We start from the raw sequence: 25,516 nt of genomic DNA on the forward strand, positions 1-25,516 counted from the left end.
GGCTCACCTGGCCAACTAATTATCACAGGTGTCTGAGATTGATTTCAGTGATCCAAAGAACCCTGAGACACAATACCATCCATCAGTTTAATTGAAAAACAAAAAATTTAATCTTTATGACACTTAAATACAATTTGCATAATAATTTGGAACGCAGTGTAGAAAGAGAAAGCAACATGGCGGAGAAGCGGCCGAAACACAGTTCAGAAGTGGATCCTACCACAAAGAAAAAGCCTGGACGTTCGGCTGAAGGTCTATTAGCAAAGAAGGAAAGTGACCGACGGAGAAGGCAAACAAGGATTTGTATTGGCGTCGCTTTTCCTCGGTGGAGAGCCCTGAAGGAAGAAATTGGGCTGAGGGCTGACACGGATGTTGCCTTGCTGCTGTTGGATAAGTAAGTGACTTGGTTTATAATTCTATTATGAGTAGTATGTGTTGCTGTTACATGTACTGGACCTAGTACTTTATTATTTTCTTGGAAATGGTGCTATGAACGTAATATAATGTTAGCAGCCTGGTGTTCGCCAAGTTGTGTAGCATTGTGTACACGGTGTGAAGCGAGTGTTACTCTGTGTACACTGTGTGTGGCGACTGGCGAGTGTTACTCTGTGTACGGTGTGTGGCGAGTGTTACTCTGTGTACATGGAAGTGCTGCTGGCTTATTAGTTGTAATAACGCATTATCCACTGGGAGGCGACAGAAGTTACGCACTATAGCTTTAATGTTTAGCGTCATCAATGTTTTATTAGAATCGGTAAAGTTTCTTCAATTGGTCTGAATAGTCTGCTTGATTAATCTGTCATTATTTCTTAATGCCAACTGTAACGCCCGCCAATAATGTCCACAAACATAATAAACCACAAACGTAATAAAAATCTGCAGCATTTAATGTAATAAACCCACAAATGAATGAATTTTCCACAAACGTAATAGCCGCTGCCTACTACAAACCTCACACGTGATTTCCCACAAATGTAGTAACTATTACGTTTGCAGGGATTTATTACGTTTGTGGGGAAGTGAAAATCTTTATTGTAATAACTTCCCACGTAATAATACAATGAATAATAGTCGTTGTGGTTGTTGTTTGTTTGTTTGCCTATACACCTACTAATACTACTGACCGTGGGTGCAAAATCCAGCTGCTGACTCTCCGCTCCACTATCACACAACGGATCCCCCGGCGCCACCAGGGGTTGGCCAGCCAGTTAGTCCGACCACAGCACTTCCAACATGAAGCAGTCTGTGCATTTCTCCCTCACTGCGCCAGAATGGACTGTGAGGACAGTTGTGTTTATCTCATCGATTGGAAATCACATCCATCTTCTATATGTGACGTACATGCCCTTATTTGGATAACACATCCTGGTATTCCCCACACATAAAGCCTACTGACAGTGTAATGTGCTCTGGCTGCAGATGTATATTAAGCATTAATCCGTTCTTGCAGCACGTCTACAGAAAGTATTTTGTTAGAGACAAACCATCCATCTGTCTGTCATCTCACCTGTACTAACGTTTTGCCTAGCCTTGACCAGCGAATTCATCAGCTTGTAACAATTCGCCAACAACAGCTTGTGTGTGCGTGCACCTTGAATATCATATGTGAGGCTATTTCATAACTAAAATGGTGGTGAAAATATTTAACTTTGCTAGACGGCATTTCTCTGAGCCATTCGTTAAAAGGAATTAATTTATTTGCTGTGGAAAGAAGGCAACATAATGCGGAATTATAGGTTAAACAATTTTTGCTTCCTTTAATTTAGTTTGGATAACAGTAGTAGCCTAATAGTAGCTGCAGCAGCAACAGCGTTAGTTGCCAACAGCTGTCTTGTTTTTATTTCTTTATTACCTCCGCCAAGGAGGTTATGTTTTCGCTGGCGTTGGTCTGTTTGTCTGTTTGTTTGTTTGTCTGCAAAATAACTCAAAAAGTTTTGAACGGTAATTACATTTGTGGGAAATTGCATGTTACGTTTGTAGTAGGCAGCGGCTATTACGTTTGTGGAAAATTTATTACATTTGTGGGTTTATTACATTAAATGCTGCAGATTTTTATTATGTTTATGGTTTGTGGACAGTTATTACATTGGCGGGCGTTACAGCCAACTCTTCACTATTTTGTGTGTGGCTGTGTTTTTAAGCATGGGATTTCAGATAGCTCTACGAAAACAAGGTTTTTAAATGCGGAAAATTAATGTAGGGAGTCATTTGCACTGTCAAGGCCCATAAAATAAAGTACGCTAAGTGCTGATAAAGCCATGATGGTGTTCCTATCAAACTTTCATTTGAAGTTTCATGAGGGTGTTAAGGGGTGCATGCATTTTTCGGCAGAACTGATTGCTGCTGCCGAATAATGCATCCCCTGTTAATTATGCTTAGGTCATTATTAAATGAATGAAATTCACACTGTTGAGCCAGAAGGACCCAGAATATGAGCTGGTAAAATCCTTTGATTCACAGACCTCCTGAAATATAATTACAGCCTGGATGCATTATTCGGCAGAGGTGTATTTATTACCTGCCGAGATTTGCATCCCGTTTTTTCAGCCTAGGAGACTACCACATGTCTGAAATTCACACTGTTGAGCCAAAAGGACCCAGGATATGATCTGGTAAAACCATTTGATTCACAGACCTCCTGAAATATAATTACAGCCTGGATGCATTATTCGGCAGAGCTGAGTTTAGACCTGCCGAGATTTGCATCCCCTGTTTTTTTTTAGCCAGAGACATTGTTACATGTATGAAATTCATGTTCATAAGCTAAAACAGACCCAAAATATAATGTAGGTAACACTATTTGACCCTAAAGTGTCTGCAGTTAAACACAAGAGGGGGATGATCTGACGACTTTTTTTCTGAGGCCGTTTAGTCTGAAGACTTTTTCTGATGCCTTTTGGTCTGACAAATTTTTTTCTGATGCCTTTTGGTCTGACGACTTTTTTTCTGAGGCCGTTTTGTCTGACGACTTTTTTTCTGATGCCTTTTGGTCTGACGTCTTTTTTTCTGACGCCTTTTGGTCCGATTACTTTTTTTCTGAGGCCGTTTAGTGTGACGTCTGACAGAGGTTTTCCTGAGATCTTATGCCTTTTCATCTAAGGTCTGACGCTAAAGCCTGACACCTGAGGATGTCCTAAAATGTATGCCGTAGGCCTGGTATACAGTACAGTATAGTATAGTATAGTATAGTATTTTTATGACTTCCATCATCATATTGGCTAACTATTTAGGTGTTATCAATGTATTTGCCAACAAGGAATGAGGCAAATGCGCCAGCTGCTACATCCGCTAAGATGTAATAATGTCATCATGTTTATTACATTATCTGCTCACATCCTTAGTATGAAAACAATTTAGAAACAGTTGCTTGACTGAAAAATTGCTGATTTGCCATGCAAACTCTGTTTAATGCTGTTTTTTAGCCATGTTACAACCATAACTCAAACTGTTACAATTTAAACTCATGTGCTTCACTTGTAAGATCAGACAGCATCCATTTTCAGTTAAATTCCTCACAACTTGTTTTCTCTATCAATAAACTTACAGTGGTTTATGATAGCAGTCACAAGAAGGCCGTTTGACTTAAGGTATCACACATGCAGGTAAAAGATTCTCTGAGTGAAAGAGTTAAAAGTGAAAAATGTTACAATTGTGGTGACTCTCCCCTACTATCAACTAACTCACACATTTAGCTAGCTAGCTACAGCTAACAAAATCTGCTGTTGTTCCACTGTTGCTCAGCTGACAAAGTTGACAAAGTCTAGCAACTAGAAATGAGAAGATGATTTTCTTCATTTCCATCTCAAATTACAGGCCCAGTGTTCGTAAAATGATAAGAATTTGAATGGTGAATGAATGCTAAAGTGGAAAGCTTGACAGGCGTAGCAACAGTAACTAAGGGGCTTAGTGAAGGGTCATGTTACTATAGGTCTCTTTCAGGTTTTAAACTTTTGTGCTGAGGGGAAGCTGAAAGCACATCGCTTGTCAAAAAATACACCCCTATCATTTTCAAAGCACAATTCCACACCAGAGGCAGCTAGATGTGCGTCACTCCTGGACGCGCCATCCAGCAGCACTTAAAATAATAATAATACATTTTATAATATCATTTTATGGCCTTGAATGTGTAAAAGAGAATTTTGAATTGAATCCTGAATTTAACCGGAAGCCAGTGAAACTGCTGGAGGACAGGGGTGATGTGGTGGAATGAGGGGGGGTTTGGTGATGATATGAGCAGCTGAGTTTTGAACCATTTGAAGCTTAAGGAGGGACTTGTGAGGAGACCAAAGAGGAGAGAATTGAAGTAGTCCATGTGGGAGGTGACAAGGCTATGGACAAGAATAGAAGTGGTGTGGGGGCTGAGGAAAGGGCAGAGACGATTAATGTTGCAGAGATGTAAATATGCAGACCAGGTAATATTATTCATATGACAGTGGAAGGAAAGTGTGCTGTCGAGGATGACACCCAGACTCTTAACCTGAGGGGAGGGGGAGACGGAGGAGCTGTCAATTTGGAGGGAGAAACTTTAGATAGTGTAGATTTCATGCCCACGAGGAGGATTTCTGTTTTATTGCTGTTGATTTTGAGGAAGTTAGATGGGAGCCAGGATTTAATTTTGGAAAGACCGGTGGTAAGGGAGGAGGGTGGGAGGGTGGAGTTTGGTTTAGTGGAGAGGTAGAGCTGGGTGTCATCCACGAAGCAGTGGAAATGGATAAGATAAGATAAGATAAGATAAGATATACATTATTGATCCCCCAGGGGGGAAATTCAAGTATTACAGCAGCACAAGACAAAATCAAAGGATATTAAATAGAATAAGATTAAAGAGAAAAATAAAAAATAAAAATAAAGATAATAATAGATAAATAAAAGATAAAATACAATTGCTACATCAATAAAATTGCTACATCAGATGAATAAAGTTACTAAACAATGTCAAAAAATAGACGGAAAATATTGCCAAGTGGGAAAAGATAGATAATAAAGAGAAGGGGCCCCCGGACAGAGCCTTGGGGCACACCTGAAGTAACGGGGGAGGGCTGGGACTGAATGACTTGAGTTGAATGAACTGAGTGTGGCTGGAGAGATATGAGTGAAACCAGTCCAGGGGGGTGTGACAGATGCTGATGGAGGATAGTCTATTGAGGAGGATGGTGTGAGAAATAGTGTCAAAGGCCGCACTCAGATCAAGGAGGATGAGAATAGTGAGTAAACCGGAATCGGTTGCCATGAGGAGATCGTTGGTGATTTTCAGTAGAGCAGTTCTTTGCTATGGGAGGGGCGGAAACCATGAGGATGAGGTCAGAGATTTCAGATGCGTCAGGGAGTTGGAAACTGGAGAATGGCTGACAGTGGGGGAGAAGTTCAGAGGAGGAGAGAGGTAGAGAACCAATACTTAAGTGCTGGTGAATTTTGTAAATTTTGTCAGTGAAGAAGTGCATAAGGGAGTTACAGGTGTCAGATGAGTACAGGTGGGGGGGGCAGAGAGTCAGGGGGTTGGAGAATTTTGTTGAGGAGTGAGAACAGAGTCTTGGTGTTTCCTTCATTGGAGCAGATCAGGCCGGAGTAGTAATTTGATTTGGTTTGGGCGATTGAGTCCTTACAGTGTAACAGGTGAGTTATGTATAGTTCTTTGTGAACAGTGAGACCAGATTTTCGATAGTCACTTAGGCCGTAAGGTGAATCAGAAAAAGTCTCACAGAAACTGATTTCCGCTCCGACATCTGGGGACTACACGATCTTTACTTCATAAAAAAGATCGATACATGTTCAGCTAATCAGCAGGAGTTTGTAGCTGATAACCCCGCAAGAGTCCTGTGATCGGTGTCGTAATTCGGCACTTGTTCCGTCTGAGCGTAATGATCAGTTCCGCCTGAGCGTAATGAGATTTGGTACGCGAGTGGTGGCACGGCCGTCACGTCACCGCGCTACACCAATAAGGTACCCGCATTTCGTGTCACCATGGTTTCATTCAGCAGAGGAAAACAGACCCGGAAGTCCTCAAAAGTGAGCAGAAATTAGCTGAAACAGCGCTATTCTCATCGCCGTGTCCATGAAACACGATGAGACAAATAGACAATAAGGTGAACTAAGCAAAAATGTCTTAAAACACATTTGATTCAATACCTGGGCATAACCGACGTATTATTACACAGACAACATAGCTAGGGAAGACGAGAACGGCCATGTATTTTTTTGTGTGTGTGTGCACTGTTATCTCGTGATAACGACTTATTATTTCATTATATCGATATAACAAAGATTGTTTTCCCGTGATAATTGTCAAGTCTGATGATTGCACACTGGTTAATGTGATCGTCTTGATTTCAGCCTACAAGAGCTGCCGTGGTCCTGCTAGATGCCTCCTGCTGCTTGCTGTTATCATTAGTCACACTTCTACTGTTATTATACACATATGATTATTGTCACATACTGTATATTTCCAAATAGTCCCCCGGTGGCATATAGCTGCCGGGCACCTAGGCCTAATAGCCGCTGGAGGTTTGACCCCATTTTGCGGATTAAACGCCGGTCCGATTAAACGCCAGGGCGATTATTTCCTCATTCATTGCCTCAAGGAGGGACAGTGAGAGACTGAGGGACTGTTAGCGCTTTTACGCACGGGTCGGTGGTGAAGTGGTGCACATGACTCGTGCTACGGACGGACGGACAGACAACCACGTATCTAAAACAGGTAATACATCTGGCTACATCTTTCCCACATCAATTATCCGTGATCACCTACACCCACGTGTGTAAAAGCGCACACAATTCCGTGTCCTCTCACCGCGGATGCTGTGATTTGATGGCCCAGTATACTCATTGTAGCCCACTCTTATAAGACCCAATATTAATAATAATAATAATAATAATAATAAGTTAGCCTACTATGGACCTATATGCCATGCCTTTTAATAAAATTACCAGAAGAGTTCGCTGAAAAACAGGTAATGTCAGCCTGAATTACTCGCGTGCGTTCCCGGTGAAAATCGCTGACATGCATGGGGAATACGGCTTCTACAGGCTCGCCATAGCTTACTGTCAGGACTCAGGGACCACAATTCGGGGTGGCGGACCGTCAGGATGGCGATATTTCGGTGTGGCGGCTTGGAACTGTTGGTTAAATGGCCCATTCAGTTGGTATTCAGATAACTGGGGCTTTACTGGTATAATGCAATAGCACCACCCCGCGGTGAAACCGGTGTATACGTGTACACGAAAACAATGACCCACTCTAAATGTTTACATATTTTTGTACACAAACTCACCCCTACATTATACAGTATTGTTGTACTAAAAACATACTAGACAGGAACTGTAACCAAATAACGGCCTGGTGCAGGTCGGTGCAAAAAAACAAAACAAAATAGAAGCCTTGAGCAAATAGCCCCTGGTTCTTTTAAATACCTGGGGTCAAAATCGATTTTGTGAAATAAACGCCAGGGCTACTATTTGGAATTCAGGACTTTTAATGAAAGGCATGGATAAATAATAAACTACTGTGGACTTTACCTGCTTTTCAGCAAACTCCTCATTGTAGCCCTCTGGTAATTTCATTAAAAGGCATTTCATATAGGTCCACAGTAGTTTATTATTTATCCATGCCTTTCATTAAAAGTCCTGAATTCCAAATAGTAGCCCTGGCGTTTATTTCACAAAATCGATTTTGACCCCAGGTATTTAAAAGAACCAGGGGCTATTTGCTCAAGGCTTCTATTTTGTTTTGTTTTTTTGCACCAACCTGCACCAGGCCGTTATTTGGTTACAGTTCCTGTCCAGTATGTTTTTAGTGCAACAATACTGTATAATGTAGGGGTGAGTTCTTGTACAAAAATCTCTAAACGTTTAGAGTGGGTCATTTTTTTCATGTACACGGGTTTCACCGCGGGGTGGTGCTATTGCATTATACCAGTAAAGCTCCAATTCTGGTCCCTGAGTCCTGACAGTAAGCTATGGCGAGCCTGTAGAAGCCATATTCCTCATGCATGTCAGCGATTTTCACCGGGAACGCACGCGAGTAATTCAGGCTGACATTACCTGTTTTTCAGCGAACTCTTCTGGTAATTTTATTAAAAGGCATGGCATATAGGTCCATAGTAGGCTAACTTATTATTATTATTATTATTATTATTATTATTGGGTCTTATAAGAGTGGGCTACAATGAGTATACCAGGCCATCAAATCACAGCATCCGTGGTGAGAGGACACGGAATTGTGTGCGCTTTTACGCACGCGGGTGAACGTGATCACGGATAATTGATGTGGGAAAGATGTAGCCAGATGTATTACCTGTTTTAGATACGTGGTTGTCTGTTTGTCCGTCCGTCCGTAGCACGAGTCATGTGCACCACTTCACCACCGACCCGTGCGTAAAAGCGCTAACAGTCCCTCAGTCTCTCACTGTCCCTCCTTGAGGCAATGAATGAGGAAATAAATCGCCCTGGCGTTTAATCGGACCGGCGTTTAATACGCAAAATGGGGTCAAACCCCCAGCGGCTATTAGGCCTAGGTGCCCGGCAGCTATATGCCACCGGGCGACTATTTGGAAATATACGGTATGTGACAATAATCATATGTGTATAATAACAGTAGAAGTGTGACTAATGATAACAGCAAGCAGCAGGAGGCATCTAGCAGGACCACGGCAGCTCTTGTCGGCTGAAATCAAGACGATCACATTAACCAGTGTGCAATCATCAGACTTGACAATTATCACGGGAAAACAATCTTTGTTATATCGAGATAACGAAATAATAAGTCGTTATCACGAGATAACAGTGCACACACACACAAAAAAATACATGGCCGTTCTCGTCTTCCGTAGCTATGTTGTCTGTGTAATAATACGTCGGTTATGCCCAGGTATTGAATCAAATGTGTTTTAAGACATTTTTGCTTAGTTCACCTTATTGTCTATTTGTCTCATCGTGTTTCATGGACACGGCGATGAGAATAGCGCTGTTTCAGCTCATTTCTGCTCACTTTTGTGGACTTCCGGGTCTGTTTTCCTCTGCTGAATGAAACCATGGCGACAAGAAATGCGGGTACCTTATTGGTGTAGCGCGGTCACGTGACGGCCGTGCCACCACTCGCGTACCAAATCTCATTATGCTCATGCGGAACTGATTATTACGCTCAGACGGAACAAGTGCCGAATTACGACACCGATCACAGGACTCTTGCGGGGTTATCAGCTACGAACTCCCGCTGATTAGCTGAACATGTATCGATCTTTTTTATGAAGTAAAGATCGTGTAGTCCCCAGATGTCGGAACGAGATGAAACGATAACTGTGCTCACCTTATGGCCTAACTCTAGTTGACGACATTTGGCTTTGATGGACCGGAGTTGGGTGGTGAACCAGGGGCCAGATCGAGTAAAGGTAACAGAACATGTTTTCACTGGAGTAAGACAGTTGAGAATGTTGTTTAAACCATTATTGTAATGAGTAGCCAGTTCATCAGGGGTGGATGAGTGGTCAGAGATCAGAATATTTTCAATGCAGGAAGAGAGGGTATCCATGTTAATGTCCTTAATATTGCGGAATGAAATGAGACGGGGTGGCTTGGTAGGAGAGAGACAGAGAGTAACATTAAATGAGAGGAGGAAGTGGTCAGTTATGAGGAGTTCTTCAGCTGTACAGTTGGAGGGGGTGAGACCAGAGCAGCAGATTAAGTCCAGAGTATGACCTTTTGTGTGAGTGGGAAAATCATTGAACTGATGAAATCCAAAACTGTCAAGGCAGGATAAAAAGTCTTTGGAGGAAGAGTACTATTGTCTACATGTATGTTGAAGTCTCCCAGCAATATTACGTTTGGTGAGAGAGTGGATAAGTGGGTGAGGAGAGCAGAGAAGTCATTCAAAAAGTCATTGTGAGGTTTTGGAGGACGGTAAACAGTAGCAATGATGGTGGGAGTGGGAACGGACAGTTTACAGGCTAGGCATTCCATAGAGCTGAAGGCAAGGAAGAAACGGGCAGGACTTTCCACTTCTCGTGGTGAATTATCGCGAGACCTCCTCCCCGACCGGAGCCACGTGGTTGACGGATGTAGAGTGGTGGACCAGAAGGATTTGATTGCCTTGGAGTTGTGGAGATGGAAATTCTGGCGGGACCCACGGTGGATGTATCTCACATCACTGTCCTATTTCCAGCCTCGCTGCCAAGGGAATTAAGTTTTTTGCCAATTGCTTTTTGCTTGTTGATACCAGCTCTGCTTCTGTGGCAGCTCAACTCCTCTCCTCACCATGGATGCATAAAGAGAACTCTGTAGTTGTTGCTGTGTCTCATGTGTGACAAAGAATGGATGAGGAGAGACTCGTTGAGGTCGAGAAATATCCCGAGCTAAACGACCCATAACGACCCCATAGTGCTGGAGATCGACTCTTAACACGAGAAATCAACTTTAATTAGGGGCTGTCCACAAATCATTTTAAGCTAATGCAGAGTTGGAGGAAGTACAGATCTTTCAGTAAAAGTAGTAATGAGTTATGGTTGTCTGTTGACGAACTGCAGCGTGACTGCAAGTGTGTGTAGGGGCATCACATGACACGCCGCACGGCAGTGGCAACAGTGTGTTTTTAGCTTTAGTGTACCCTTGCACCACTCCATTTACTCTTTCCAAGAGTGCTTTTTGAGCTTTGTCTATCTCTGCTTGGTAATGGGATCTGCTGTTAAGCCAGTTAGCACAGAGAGTGAAGCCACAGTTTTCAGCCAAAGCTACTCTTTCAGTAAGTATACCAAGAATAGCAGCCGCAGCAGATTAATAATGCACTGCCTGTGACTCTGAAATTAGATAGTGTGATTCCAGTCTGCCAAGAATAACTTATCCTGAAACACAAGGTCTCACTCAGAGAGACTGGATGCCTGTCAGACACCCATACAGGTTGTCTGAATTTCCCAACAACTCAACAGAACAGAGTGTGATAGTCTACTGGACTATCAGTACCACTAACAGTATTCAAGCCTACTACCACATACAATTGTAGTCAAAAGTTTACATAAACAATGTAAAGAACATCTTCAACACAGTCTTGAGTTTCCAATAATTTCTAAAACTCTTACATTTCTGTGATTCAAAAAACATTCAGGAATTTTTGAACTTTCATTAATTTATTATGGATCTTCTGAGAATGTGACCAAAACTTCTAAACTTCTTAAGTAATTATGACTGACTACAGCTGGTTACTTATCTGAGCCCATTCAAATAGGACTTGTTTGATGCACCTATGAGATTCGGCCTCAAACATTACAATGGTAAAGTCTAAGAAGCTCAGCATGGATCTGAAAATGCAGGTCATTGACTTGAACAAGTTAGGAAAGTCTCTTTGAGGCATTTCAAAGCAGCAGTCCCAAGATCAACTGTGCAAACAACTGCTTTCAAGTTTAGAGTGTATGGCACAGTTGTGTCACTGCACGATCAGGAAAAAAACAACCCATCACCTGCAGCTCAAGAAAACTGGTCAGGATGGTCAAGAATCGTCCAAAAACCACGAAAAACAGGTCTGCAATGAATAAGAAGCTGCTGGAACACAGCTGTCAGTGTCCACATTCAAGCATGTTTGATATTGCCATGGGCTGAGAGGCTGCTGCTCAAGAACAAAGCCCTTGCTCCAGAAGCGGCACCTTAAGGCCCAACTGAAGTTTGCTGCTGATCACATGGACAGATAAAACAAGCAAGAGAGACAGAAGCTGAAGCCTTTAACCTAAAGAACACTATGCCTACCGTCAAGCCTGGTGGTGGTGATATTATTCTCTGGGCCTGTTTTGCTGCAGTGGAACTGGTGCTTCCCAGAAAGTGAATGAAATAATGATGGAGGAAGATTACCTCCAAATTCTTTAGGAAAACCTAAAATCGACAGCCAGAAGGTTGGGTCCTGGTAGCAAATGGGTGTTTCAAGAAGACATTGACCCCAAACACACATTAAAAGTGGTAACAGAATGGCTTAATCAGGCCAGAATTAAGGTTTTGGGATGGCCTTTCCAAAGTCCTGACTTAAACCATGGAGAACATGTGGATTGTGCTGAAAAAACAAGTCAGTGCCAGAGAGCCAACAAATTTAGTTAAACTGCACAGATTATGTTAAGAGGAGTGGTCAAAGATTCATCCAGAAGCTTGTTAATGGCTAACAAAAGCGCCTAATTAAGGTGAAGAGGGCCAGGGGACACTGAACTAAATATTAGCCATTGCTGTATGTGTATTTCTGACCCAGCAGATTTGGTCCCAATTTCAGGGGACACATAAATTCCTAAGAGTTGCAGGTGCACCTGGCTTTTAAAGGGAATGGGAGATGATACTCTGATTGGTTGAAAACACAACTATAATTTATTAATGGACTAAATTCCTCACAGTCCCCTTTTGGAAAAAATGTACTATCAGTAAAAACCACGAACAATATTTAATTGGGCAAAACAAAGTGAATCTGAGGCTAATTCTACAGTATATAAAAGAGTTACAAGTATTATTGATATGAGACTAGATATCGTCATAGACTTTGGATATTGTAATATCATAAGCATAGTCTTTTCCTGGTTTCAAAAGATGCATTGCAGTAAAGTAATGTCATTTTCTGAAGTTACCAGACTGTTCTAGCTGTTCTATTATTTGTTTTTACTCAATTTGGCATTATATCCACATTACTGCTGATTATTTATCAAAAATCTCATTGTGTAAATATTTTGTGACAGCAATGATAGTCTACCCTGCAATATTGTCGCAATATTGATATCAAGGTACTGCGTCAAAAATATCATATTTGATTTTCTCCATATCCCTCTGCTCTACTGTTAACACAAGTCTATTTTCCAAAGAAACACTGTCTATTGTAGAGTCTGAGTAAATAGTCTTGCTGACCTGGATCTCTGAGAGATGCAACACTGTCTTCTTATAAGAGATCACATCAAAATCCACAGCCTTCCACACAGCATGGCCCAGGAGGCTGCCCACATTCCTCTTCCTGGTGATGACAATCAGGTACATCCCTGTGTGGTATAATTGGTCCATCACAGCTGTTCTACTTAATAGGCTTCAAAGACATGTTCAACAAAGCACCGACAATGCTGTGTCACCACGGTACCTACCTGCTACCAGGCGAATAGTTCCCATGATGCCGCATATAGGCCTGGTGACTGCTGAGGGAGGGACATCTTTTTTACCTGTGAAAGCACCACAATGGTTCAAAAGACTTGTAAGAGCCAAAATATATATTTTGCTTATGTTTATTGTTTATTTGTATGTATGCACAGGTATGTCACATCCAGTGGTTGACACATGGGTGTGGTTTAAGTTATTTAACCAGACATTTAAATCCCTGGCGGGAATGGAGACAATAGGGTTGAGTGAGCTCTGATATTTTCTGTTGACCGTCACGTCGGATCACAGCATTGTAAGTCTTTCTTTCGTTTGCTAAATAAAACTTATAAAACTGTCAAGTGGACTGATTCAATGAAGGAACGAGTCACAGATGCGAGCCCACTTAAGCCTCTCAGCGGCTTTTTTTATTGATAGCAGTCGCTACAAGACTAATAATTTAACTTTCTATTCAATCTGTGTTCTCAGCTTCCAGGTATGTGCTTCAACTGTGAAATGCAAGGCAGATTAGTAAGACAAAACAAAAATCAATTCACCATATGCCTTTTTTACCTCTACAGTGAATTTGCACAAATACTGGATGAGGTGGAAGCATGTGACTTAACAATGACAGGGTGTTGTAGAGTTTTCCTACAAGCATCCGAGGAAAGCTATGGTAGGACACTCGTCCTACTAGGTTTGTGTAGAGGTTGATATTTTGCATATATTTTTTAATGCCTGCATTATGTTTTCAGGTTGTCTATATGTCCGTACGTCTGCCCTATTCTTGATAATGTGATATCTCAAGACCACCTTGAAGAAAGGCACAAACATCCACTTGGACTCAACAATAAATTTGGATTTCAGTGGCCAAAGGTCAAAGGTCAAGGTCACTGTGACCTCACAAAACATGTTTTTGGCCATAACTTAAGAATTCTTATGCTAATTATAACAAAACCTCCTGCAAAAGTGGTGGTGACATTTTATATTCAAAACGTCAAAGGTCAACTTCACTGTGACATCATAATATTCTGCAAGAACAATTTTCTGGCCATTACTCATTGTCATATCTCAGAAGCAGAGGGGGAGACATTTGGTCTGATACTGAATTGGTGACACTCATCCTGTGCTGATTGTATAGATCTTATGTGCTGCTGGGGGGAAATGTGTATGAAGCATCCATGTTTTCACAGACATGTGAAACTGTATGAGAAACTTGACTGGTGTGCAGAGGCATATAACGGTGGAGCAGTAATTCTAGTTTGCAGTCGATTTCTGTTGATGATCAATCTACAAAAATGAGCTTTGTTTGGTTTTACACTATTAAAACACCTCTTGACAGGACTTAGACTGAATGTTTAATTAATATGGTTCCTATATCTCTTAAAGGAGGAGTCGGGTATTTTGCACTTTGAGCCCATTTCTAGGTTGTATATGATGAAGACCAAAATAGTGTAGATTGCTCATTTTGGGAGAATTTGGCTTTCCCCTGCCTGGCTTAACAGTGCTGCCTATGGCCATGTGTGAACCTGTCCTAAAACCACCCTAAACGTTCTTTTTTAAAGCTCTCAATTGTGGAATTATTTTTTCAGCTGCCTCACACCCATGTGTAAACTTCCACTTGATCGTTCATTTGACCCTGAATTGTATACACTCCAGCCAACTTGATGGTGACAATGCTCCTTTACGTGGGTGTCGCCAACCGGCAGGAAACCATTGCAATGTAAAGGGACACAGAAAAGAAGCAGAAGAAGAAGGCTGGCGTTGTGTTCAAAGGCATCGTACTGCGAAGGTTGTTTACAAGCGAGTAATCCATTGTACAGTTGTTTAAACTTATTACAAAACTTTTTCGTTCGTTCTCGTTCTTCCTCCAGGAGCGCACACAGCACTGTCGAGCTGGCAATATCGCTGAGCTACAAGACTACAATGACTACAACCTTGTCGTTAACAACCCCCTTTCTGTTTCCGGTGGCGAATTACTACCAACGGACAATGAGCCTTCCTATAGAAAACCAATGGATTACACAAAATGTCAAACAAATCATCACGGAAACCACAGTTTGCTACGATTTTTATGTCAGAACATCAACGAACACCACTGACCACTTGGAGTGGAAAGCCAAATTCTCTCAAAATGAGCAATCATCAGTATTTTGGTCTTAACCACTCTATTCAATCATAAACAACCCAGAAATGGGACTCAAAGTGCAAAATACTGGACTTCTCCTTTAACCCTTTGGGCCCTAGGCCTTTTTGGGGTACTTTTCCTGCCTTTACTTGTAAGCTCATATCACAGTCATTATATTTTTTTTCATTTCATTTTTTCATTTATTTATTTAACTCACGACCATGATCACATGGTATGGAGCACAGCTATACGAAAACAATTATACAAACATAGCTAGTAGCAAGGCTGTACAAATTCTCTCATCCCAGCAACAAAAACAAAATAAATGTATTACTTAAATAAAGGAAGGACGCTCTTCAAAAAGGCACCTAATTTACAAATAACTTTTAGCTTATTGGATTGTAATAACAAAATTAACTTAGTCATAGATGGACGATTTATATAATACTTTGGCATAAGTTTTTGTCTGAGTTTCATTATACTTACATTTTTACACTCAAACAGGATATGAAACTCATCGCCAATACAGTTATCATTACAAAGACTACAAAACTTTGGGGATTCTGGTATTATTCGTCCTGAAGTTACAGATGGCCTGTCTGTACTTTTGATTTTCACACAATAAATACTTTTCTAACGTAAATTCTTGTTTAAACTCAACATAAATATCACATGATGTCATACTATAAAGTTCACTTTGCCATTTTTGCAGAAACTGATCTTTAAGTCTGTTCGACAGTTTATTTCAACCAGTCACTGTTACTACATGCTTGAGACAGCCAGAGATAAGACAGACCACAATCATCCAGTATCCGCTTCACTTGCAGGATCCATGGAGACACAAATACATTTAAATTATACAGTCTAAATAAACATTCGTACATTATCCTATTTAATTTACTGTCTTTACCTTCAATCAGCCTTCTCCAATAACCGATAACTCTCTTTTTGACTGCGATACACAGTGGATACCTCCCCAACTCACCATAGACCATGTTATTACATGTTGATGTTTTAACTTTCAGAATATATTTGAGGAATTTGAGATGTAGTTTTTCTAGCGCATCAATTTTTTCAAATCCCCAAACCTCACATGCATATGACATGACTGGTGAAACCAACTTGTCAAAGAGGTCTAGTGTGACATCTACAGGTAGGTCATGTGTTCTACTTTTACAAAGGAGGGCATACATAGCACGAGACGCCTGCTTACACAACTCATCAATAGCAATTTTAAATGAACCATTATAGTTCATAGTGATCCCCAGATATTTAAAACAATGAACAACTTCGAAATTTTCTCCATTACAAACAAACTTTAGATTGCTGGTGTCAGCTTTTCTGGGTCCAAACACTGTGACCTTAGTTTTTTCGCTATTGATCTTCAGTTTCCATCTCTCGCAGAAACCACACATCAAGTCTATTGCTTTCTGTAGCCCCTCCTTTGAAGTAGACATGACAATTGTATCATCCGCGTACAACAATACCATAAGTTGCATATAATTATCAATCATTTCATCATCAAAGTTAATGGACTGACAGCCATTACATATCAGATAATCCTCTAAATCATTAATAAACAGTGCAAACAGCAATGGAGATAGATTTTCGCCCTGCCTAACACCTGCTAAACTTACAAATAATTCTGACTTAAATGCATTTACAAAAACACACGATTTTATGTTTTTATACATGTTCACTACTACGTCCAGGAATTTACCCTTAACACCTACTTTTAGCAATTTATACCAGAGAGCATCCCTCCAGACTGAATCAAAAGCCTTACTGTAATCAATAAAGGAACAGAATAGTCTCCTCTTTTTGAAACAAAATAAATCAATGACATGTTTCAACAAAAACAAATGATCAGTGGTGGAATAGCCCTTTCTAAATCCTGCCTGGTTTTCCCTCAGGATAGAATTGTCCTAACAGAACTTAAGTTGTCTTGTGTTTAGTATATTCGTAAATAGTTTACCCAAACAACTCAAAAGTGTGATGCCTTTATAATTATCACAATCTGCAGCATCACCTTTTTTCTTAAAGATTGGCACAATCAGACCAACTGCCCAGTCCTCAGGGAAAATACCAGTGTCAAGGATCTTATTAAATAAAGAAACATATAATGGCATAAAAATGCTTGCAGTACTTTTGATATACTCGTTTAGGATCCGGTCAGTTCCTGCTGCTTTTCCAGGTTTTAATTTTACAATAACCTCCTTAATTTCATGTTCGGTAATACTAGAATTTAGGACGTTACTATCATGAGTGTGTTCAGCACAATCACCTTCAAGCACCTCAGTCATTTGTACTTCCCAGTCAGATAATCTTTTGAAATGCTCGTAAAAAACTTCAGGTGAAATTGGACAGTTCTCATTGTTACTGATAGAACCATTAAGCATCTTCCAGAAAAGCTTTGGATTTTTGGACTTTACATTCAACAGCTCCCTCTTAAATTTAATCCTATAGGCCCTCTGAGCTTTAAACAACTCTTTCTTATATTCTTTACTTTTTAGCTTTACACTTTCAGTACTGGCCTCATTTCTATGTAACTTATGTATTTTCTTTGCTTTTAGGTATTCTTGCCTTCTTAGTTTGCATCCCTTGTTAAACCATGCTGCATTTTTACTGGGTTTATAGACATTTCTAGTTTTTACCACTACCATGTTTTTAGGAAATGTAGTCACTGCACTATTAATCATGATACTACAGATCTCCTTTGTAATTTCATCCACTGATAAATTATCTAGATTGAGCAGCAGTTTATCCACCTTATCAGGCTGAATATTTCTTACAAACTCATCTACCTTGTTTTTATCCCATTTGCCAATAAGCACTTGATTTTCAAAGTTTACAACTGAGGGATTTAACTGGTCTGTACTCTGGCCTTCTGTTCGTAAATAATCCCTATCAAAATTCACATCCAAAAACACTTCCACCATACAATGTTTATCAGAGAACAAGGGATCAAACTCATGAACACAGAAACCACTAGCCTTGCTCCAGACAAATGGAGAACCTATCATATAATCAATTACACTGTCTTCAACCGTGGTTGCCTTCCCAATATTCATATCATCACCACATCTACCGTTTAATATACAGAATGTAAGATTTCTGCACAACTCTAGCAGTGCACTGCCATAATTACCAACGTCTCTGTGTTCGTCAGTTGATTTCCTTTTTAGTGGAATATTAAACATTTCTAATATCCCCACATGACATTTATTTTCCCCTAAGGTTTCATCTGGATTCCAGTTATCACCATCAACTTCAACAAAATCGTCCCTTTCTTGGGTGTGGGCATTCATATCGCCACATATTAAGAAATAATTACTTTCAGTCCCAATATCAAGAATGATTTGCCCCAGTTCATCAAACATGCCTACATTGGAATATCTAGTTTTATATGGAGGAATATATACAGCTAAGATTACAAGATCTTTGTCATATTTGAGCAAATGCTTATTTATTTTCAGACATACACATAAGTCACTATTTATCAATTTTTGCACACATTTATCAACAATTTTTTTACTCACAGCAGTTATCACTCCACCAGAGCGCCAGTTTGTGTACTTGTGTCTGTTGCTAATGAACATTTGGAAACCCATCCTTTTGAACTTGTCCAGCAACTCCGTTGTGTCAGTATCATTAGTTTTTGTCTCACTGAAGCACAATATATCATAGTTTTTACAAGTCTCAACAAAATCAGGGGTCTCTAACTTACTTCTGGTCCCACAGACGTTCAGGGTAAGAATCCGCAACCCAGTGTGATGCGCCCTCCTAACACCGGGTGAAGATGCGGTTTCCTCTGTCTGTGCTCCGTATCTGTCCTACACGTCAATGCCAAAGTCTTTATAATCCACACAGTCATATCCTATCTGGAACAGGTCATCAGGGGTGTGGATTGTAACATATCGGCCGTCAAGTTTACAGATGACTCTGCCTTCCCTGATAAATGTGTGTTGGCATTTCTCCTTAGCATACCAAAAGAGCCTATATCTCAGACGTGTGAGATCATCGCTGATGAAGATATCCCTGTGCTCTTCCTTTTCCCTCAGCGTTGATTTATTCCTCATCAATTCCGCTTTTTTCCTCCTGCTCACGAATCTGACAATTGTAGGTCTGATCTTGCCTTGCTTTTTTGTGCCTCCCAAACGGTGTGCTGTGGAGATGTCCTTTTCGGTAACAGTTGTACCTGCCGCTGCAGCGAGTTGACACACCTTCTCCACGAGTTGGTCCTCCGTCTCTTCATCAGTTTCCTCAATCCCATTGATGCGGACGTTTTCTTTCCGACTGTACTGTTCAAGTTCATCCTCTTTATACCTGCTTTCCAATATGCATTTGTCAAGCTTGTAACAGTCCACCGATGATTCAGGACAATCTAGGCTTCTATGTGCCTGTATTTTATATTAATTTTTATATCAATGAAAAAAAAATCTGTGTTACTAAATTCTTACATTTTTACATGTATCTCACCATAGCAAGTTGGAAGTAGACATATTCTGCCATATATGAACAGGGGAGACTCTCTGGAATTTGGCAATATAAGAACCATGATGTTGGGACATTCTGTCACTTCCCAGTTGTCCAAAACATGTGGTTTGTGCCAGGCGAACATAATTGCCAGTATTTTTTCATTATTGCAAAAAATTCCCTTGACTCATTCACAAGTCAAAAAATGTGTTTTATTTGAAGGAAACATGCAATATTTACATCTAAGATAATAGAAAAATATATAATATTATTCCTCATTATATGAAGTGACAACAAGATCTGTATAATGGATTGTAAAGAAATTTGTCAGGTTTTTATTTTGTAGACAGTTGATCTGTATTTATAGCATGATGGGATGACAGCACAATGATGTGTTGGTATCATTGGAAAGCTCTGGTGCTGCGCTTTCATGTGATATGTGGCATTTCTGTGCGACCCTGCATTCGTGAGTAATCCATCCAAGAGTAATGTGTGTGCAAAGCTGTATGAAAGCTTTGTTATACATTATTTTAGTATAACTTTATCATTTTTTTTCACTGTGAAAACATTGGACTACCGACAAGTGCTTGGTCTTGTCGGAAAGCTACGGTTCCGGTTCATAGCTTCTCGCTATGACAAATGGTTGTGGAGAAAATCCATAGAGAAGAACAGGTGTGAATTTGGACGCACCTCTGTCCATAAAAACATATGTTGACTGTATGTTGAAAACCTGAGGACATGCAGACGGTTTCAAAATGTATTAACCTTTCTTGTTCATTAAGCTTTCCTATAGGATGTATAGTGCAGCGTATGGCAATTGATTGCTGACTGTAAGGTACTTTTTTCTAATGTATTCTGAGAGTATAAATCTATGGTATGCCTAGCTAATGCGTGTGGAGAGTGAAAACAAAGCTCAACAGCCTGGGATTCAAAGGTGGAGAGAGCTGAGGCTTCATCTGCACGTGTCTCAACCACAGCTTAAACCATGTTGTCTTTGTAGTGTCAGTGATGTAAAGTCATTGCACTGTCAAAGACTACCTGTGAGAGTCATCTCATTTGAGACCCTGTCGATTGCCAGCACAGCATCAGCCCCCTCATCGCAGGCCTCAATGAAGAACTTCTCTGGGGTTGTGTGCCTGGAAGAGAACAAGGCAGATACTAAAGTTGAGTTTGTCGTCCCAAGTACTTGCAGCTTGCACATGTTTAGTTGGGTTCATCAAACAAGCATCACAATGTGCTACAGATGAGGCTTTGGGAGACTAATGTCCTCCTGCTCCAAAACAAAGGTCAGCTGCTTGTGTGGCAGCAGCAGTGATGCAAGCAGCATTACATCACACTTCACTGCTTTGCAATACAAAGTTTGACATATACATCGTTTAACTATTTCTTGGTAGATAAACTCAAGCAACATGGATAACAATATATGAAAATAAATAAAGACAAGAATTCCCTCAGAAATATCCTACAGAGGAGGATACCACTATGAATAGAGCATATAAGTATCATAGACTCTCAAATTGTGGCCTTCATTTATTTACCTCACATGCAGCGGGAACCCAGCCATTACTTGTTATTTTCCATTTTAAAAGAATATTTCCTTATAGTTAGATGTTTCCCTTTTTTATTATCTGTTCCCAATTTAATTTGACTTGATAAATTCCCTATGACGTACATTTCCACTTGGGGTGGTCAATACAAAGAAAATTAGGGTTTCAGTCCAATACCAAGTAATACAGGGTCAGAATACGATTTATGAGATGAACAATCAGTCTGCTGAGGTAACAGCTAATGATGACCAATTACAGTTTGAAAATGTAACATTAATGTAGCATTGGGAGGGTGCTGATGCTGCTCTGAACGCAACTCTCACAAGACAGTGTGAGCTTCAAGATGGCGGTCCCTGGCTGCTAGACTACCTACTAGACAAACTTTTTTCCTTAAACTTTTCTCCCCAGACACAAAACTTTTTTTTACCAATTTTTCTTCATCTGCATTTTCTGCTTTTCACTGGATTTATTATATCAAGCGAACGGACACAGACAACGCAACACCAACCGGCAAATCCACCTCCACTTCCAACAACAAAAGAATTCTACTGGCTTCACTGTCCAACTCAGGTACACCATCCACACCCTCGAAACCACCATACTGTACAGAGGTAGGCAACATACTCATCTCCATTGAACATAAACTCTCCAGACTTGACAACAGAATCACACTTACAGAAATACTGCACCGTGAATTCCAAGCACTCTGCCAAAGCCTTGAATACACTCAGGACAAGATTGGCAGACTCACGCAGGAAAACAGGTCACTACAACACACAGTCAACACACTCACCACCCAGCTCACCTCTGCTCACTGTTGTCCACAAAGCCATGAGAGAAACAATTCTGGACTTACAAGCACGCAGCATGAGTGACAATATAGTTTTCACTTGCATTCCAGAACAACCTGCAGACAAATTGGGGAAAGTCATTTAATGACGTCATGACCCAACAACTCAAACTACGTTCACCGTAACACCACCAACAACCATCCCCATCCTTAGGGCTGTGCGATATGACGATATATGTCGTGTGACGAGAGAAAAATGTCTATCGTTTCATATTTTGCTCTATCGTTTATATTGTTGTGACGCAAATTACACTTTTTATGGCAATATTTTTCGTCATTTGGAGTCTGTCCATCTTTTGCATGGATCACACTGATAAATTACTCTTCTTGGCTTTTTAATTCGCAAAGCTTTTACAGCACTTACAGTAACATAACGAGTTTAGTTGTCGTCAACTCCACCGCTGTCTGTCTCTGCTGTGCTGCACACACTGAGGGCTCAGCCCCGCAGCCCTGAGAAAGAACAGAGAAGCAGCGAGACAGCAACAACTTTTTTTCATTGGATTAAAATGTGCTATATCTGGATAGATATCGTTATCGGGATATGAAATGACCTATATCGGGATATGAGATTTTGGTCATATCACCCAGCCCTACATCCAATTGATGCCAAATTTGAAAATTACAAACCAAAACAACTGGTACAATGTCAGGGCAGGCAGCTGATAAGAATGGACTATGGACTCAATGATCACTACCCTGAAGAAATAATACAGCGCCGCAAACAACTTTACACCATCCAAAAACAAATGATGCAACAAGAACAAAAAGCAGTCATCACCATAGACAAACTTTACATAGATGGACAGTTATACTTTGACAAGGACATAACCCCCGGCTCTTGTTAACACTCCTCCACCCCCCTGCAAATGCTTTTTCTCACCAGTTCACCACTCATATTCACGCACTGACTTCTTCCTCATCAGCAATTCAATTATATCTCACATCTCAAACTCAAATATCAACCCCATTATTATCAGCGATCATGCCCCAGTAACATTCACATGGAATACAACCAATTCACATAAACCCAAAACCAGATGGCGCTTAAATACATCCCTCCTTAGAGATCCAGAATTTGACAGTCTCATCAAAAACGAGTGGGCATCCTTCCTTGAATAAATGATCCCCAAAGTCATCTCCATCCGTTCTATGGGAAACAGGTAAAGCAGTCCTCAGAGGCATAATTATTTCACACTCTGTTTCCACAAAAAAAAAAAAAAAAAAAAAAAAGAACAAGAAGAAGAAGCTGAACTGGAACAAAAAAAAAAACAAACGACTCGAAAAACATCTATTTAAATATTCCAACAGAAGAAGTACAGAATTAACTAGAGAAGCAATTTCTGAAGAAATTGCGGGTGTGAATGCTGCAAGCTGAAGCCACGCTGCAATGCTGCCTTGAATACAATAAAGTTTGAATGATTTGAATGTTTGAAAGTTTGTTGAAAAGCTGACGCCACACTGAATAGCTGCCTTTAATAAAATAAAGTTTGAATGATTTGAATATTTGAATGTTTTACTGAGATTTATGAAATCCAATATGGCCGCCACCTAGTGACGCCACAATATGCAAATTACATGAGTTAATTTACTCCCATCAGATTCCTCTTCCTTTATTTTTAGGACGAGATGACAAAAACAGCACAAAACAAAAGAAATCTACTGTGTAAATATGTTCAAAATGCTGTTTTACTGAGATTTATTAAATCCAATATGGCCGCCGCCTAGTGACGCCACAGTATGCAAATTGGATGAGTTAATTTACTCCCATCAGATTCCCCTCCCTTTTTTTGTTTGAATGCTTTCAGCATTCACATCCAATAATAATAAGAAAAATAAAGAATTTTGCTAACAGAAGAACATAGGGTTTGAATGCTTTCAGCCGGGCTGCAGCCGACCGCAACCAACCCCTGACCATCTTGCTTCTCACCCTCAAACAAGCCATGTGTGATGTCAGACTCTCTCATCTTTGACTTTCGGAGACCAGAGAGAAAGACATTTTTAAAACTCATTGTGTGTTCAGCTCTCAGTAGTTTTGTTGCTTCTAACTGAATCTCTGTGGTTTGGAGTTAAGTTTCTCTCCTGCGTCCTGTACTTTAGATATCTGCTTTATTTTACTGTTTATGTTCCCTATCCGCCGTATTAGAAGTTGTGTGAGGTTGCTGCTCAAAATCTCAACATCTCCTCATTTTGGTGCTTCACCATAAAAGTTTATACATAACAAAATAACACGGAACTTTTACTGTTAAGACTCTATAGGAATTAAAATATATTTATCACCGAATTAGCTGAACTTTGTTAGAGACTTTTCTTCGATTGAGACAAGTGTAATAATATGGAGATATATATTAGTAATAATATTAATGGAGTAAAAGCAGAAACAGCCACAGTGAGATGTTGATGAAGAGCTGTAGACAACAGGCTCTTACTGCACCTTTGCAAACAGCTCACCTCCAACAGGTAAACTTCTTTTACCTGCCATGCTGTGGAAAAACGCATGCAGCAAAAATAACAGGTGACTTTAGCCATGGATCAGCTTGCAACTGAACATGTAGCCCACTATTGTGTATCGCCATTCAGCCTGAAAATACCGAGATAAGAATTTTTGTCCATATTGCCCAGCCCTACTATGAGTCACATTCACCCATTGACAAACACATTCATACACTGGTGGCCAAGGCTCCCATACAAGGTGCCACCTGCTACTCAATTTTTAACACACTCACAAACTGATGGATCAGCCATCGGGAACAATTTGGGGTTCAGTATCTTACTCAAGGATACTTCGACATGCAGACTGGGGGACAATGACTCAATTCTTAACAGTATTAATCTACCACAACTCAGCAAGGAACAAATTGACACAATTGACTCACAAATAACAGTTTAAGAATTCTCTGGTGCCCTCAAACTCACGCCTAATAATAAATCACCAGGACCCAATGGCTTCCCTGCTGAGTTCTATAAACACTTCTGACCAATTTTAACTCCGCTCTTAAATCCTTGACTAACTGTAAAAAACAAAATTCAAGAATTCCACCAAACATGAACACAGCCACAATTTCTCTTCTCCTTAAACCCAACAAATACCCAACACAGCCAGCTAGTTACCGTTCCATCTCTCTCCTCAATGTAGGTATCAAAATCATCACTAAAGCACTTGCTCACCGAACACAAAAAAATCATCCCATCCATAATCCACCCAGAGACATTCAATAACACACATAGACTTTTCAATTTAATGGATTATTCATCACAACATCAAGCACAATTGATTGATTGATTGAAACCATCATAGCCACAACAGATGCAGAAAAAGCTTTTGACAAAGTTAACTGGTCATGTCTCTTTTCCATATTACGAAAATTTGGCTTTGGGAACTCATTTATTAACTGGGTCAAAATTCTGTACACTGCACTTTCAATCAATCAATCAATCAATCAATCAATC

The 25,516-nt window shown here is 40.3% G+C and overlaps 1 protein-coding gene across 1 annotated transcript in view; it reads right to left on the reverse strand.

Moving 5' to 3' along the window:
- sacm1la (SAC1 like phosphatidylinositide phosphatase a) overlaps positions 1-22,456 on the reverse strand; it is a 96,062-nt gene extending 73,606 nt beyond the window's left edge. The window contains exons 1-4 of the mRNA XM_050033981.1: positions 22,434-22,456; positions 20,711-20,808; positions 13,080-13,154; positions 12,853-12,980 (exon numbers count right to left, since the gene is read on the reverse strand). Of these exons, the coding sequence (XP_049889938.1) occupies positions 12,853-12,980; positions 13,080-13,154; positions 20,711-20,808; positions 22,434-22,441 (309 nt within the window). The 5' untranslated portion in view covers positions 22,442-22,456. The remainder of the gene's footprint in view (positions 1-12,852; positions 12,981-13,079; positions 13,155-20,710; positions 20,809-22,433) is intronic.
- Between the last annotated feature and the right edge of the window lie 3,060 nt (positions 22,457-25,516).

Source organism: Epinephelus moara, chromosome 22 (genome assembly GCF_006386435.1).
Source record: "Epinephelus moara isolate mb chromosome 22, YSFRI_EMoa_1.0, whole genome shotgun sequence".
NCBI lineage: Eukaryota > Metazoa > Chordata > Actinopteri > Perciformes > Serranidae > Epinephelus > Epinephelus moara.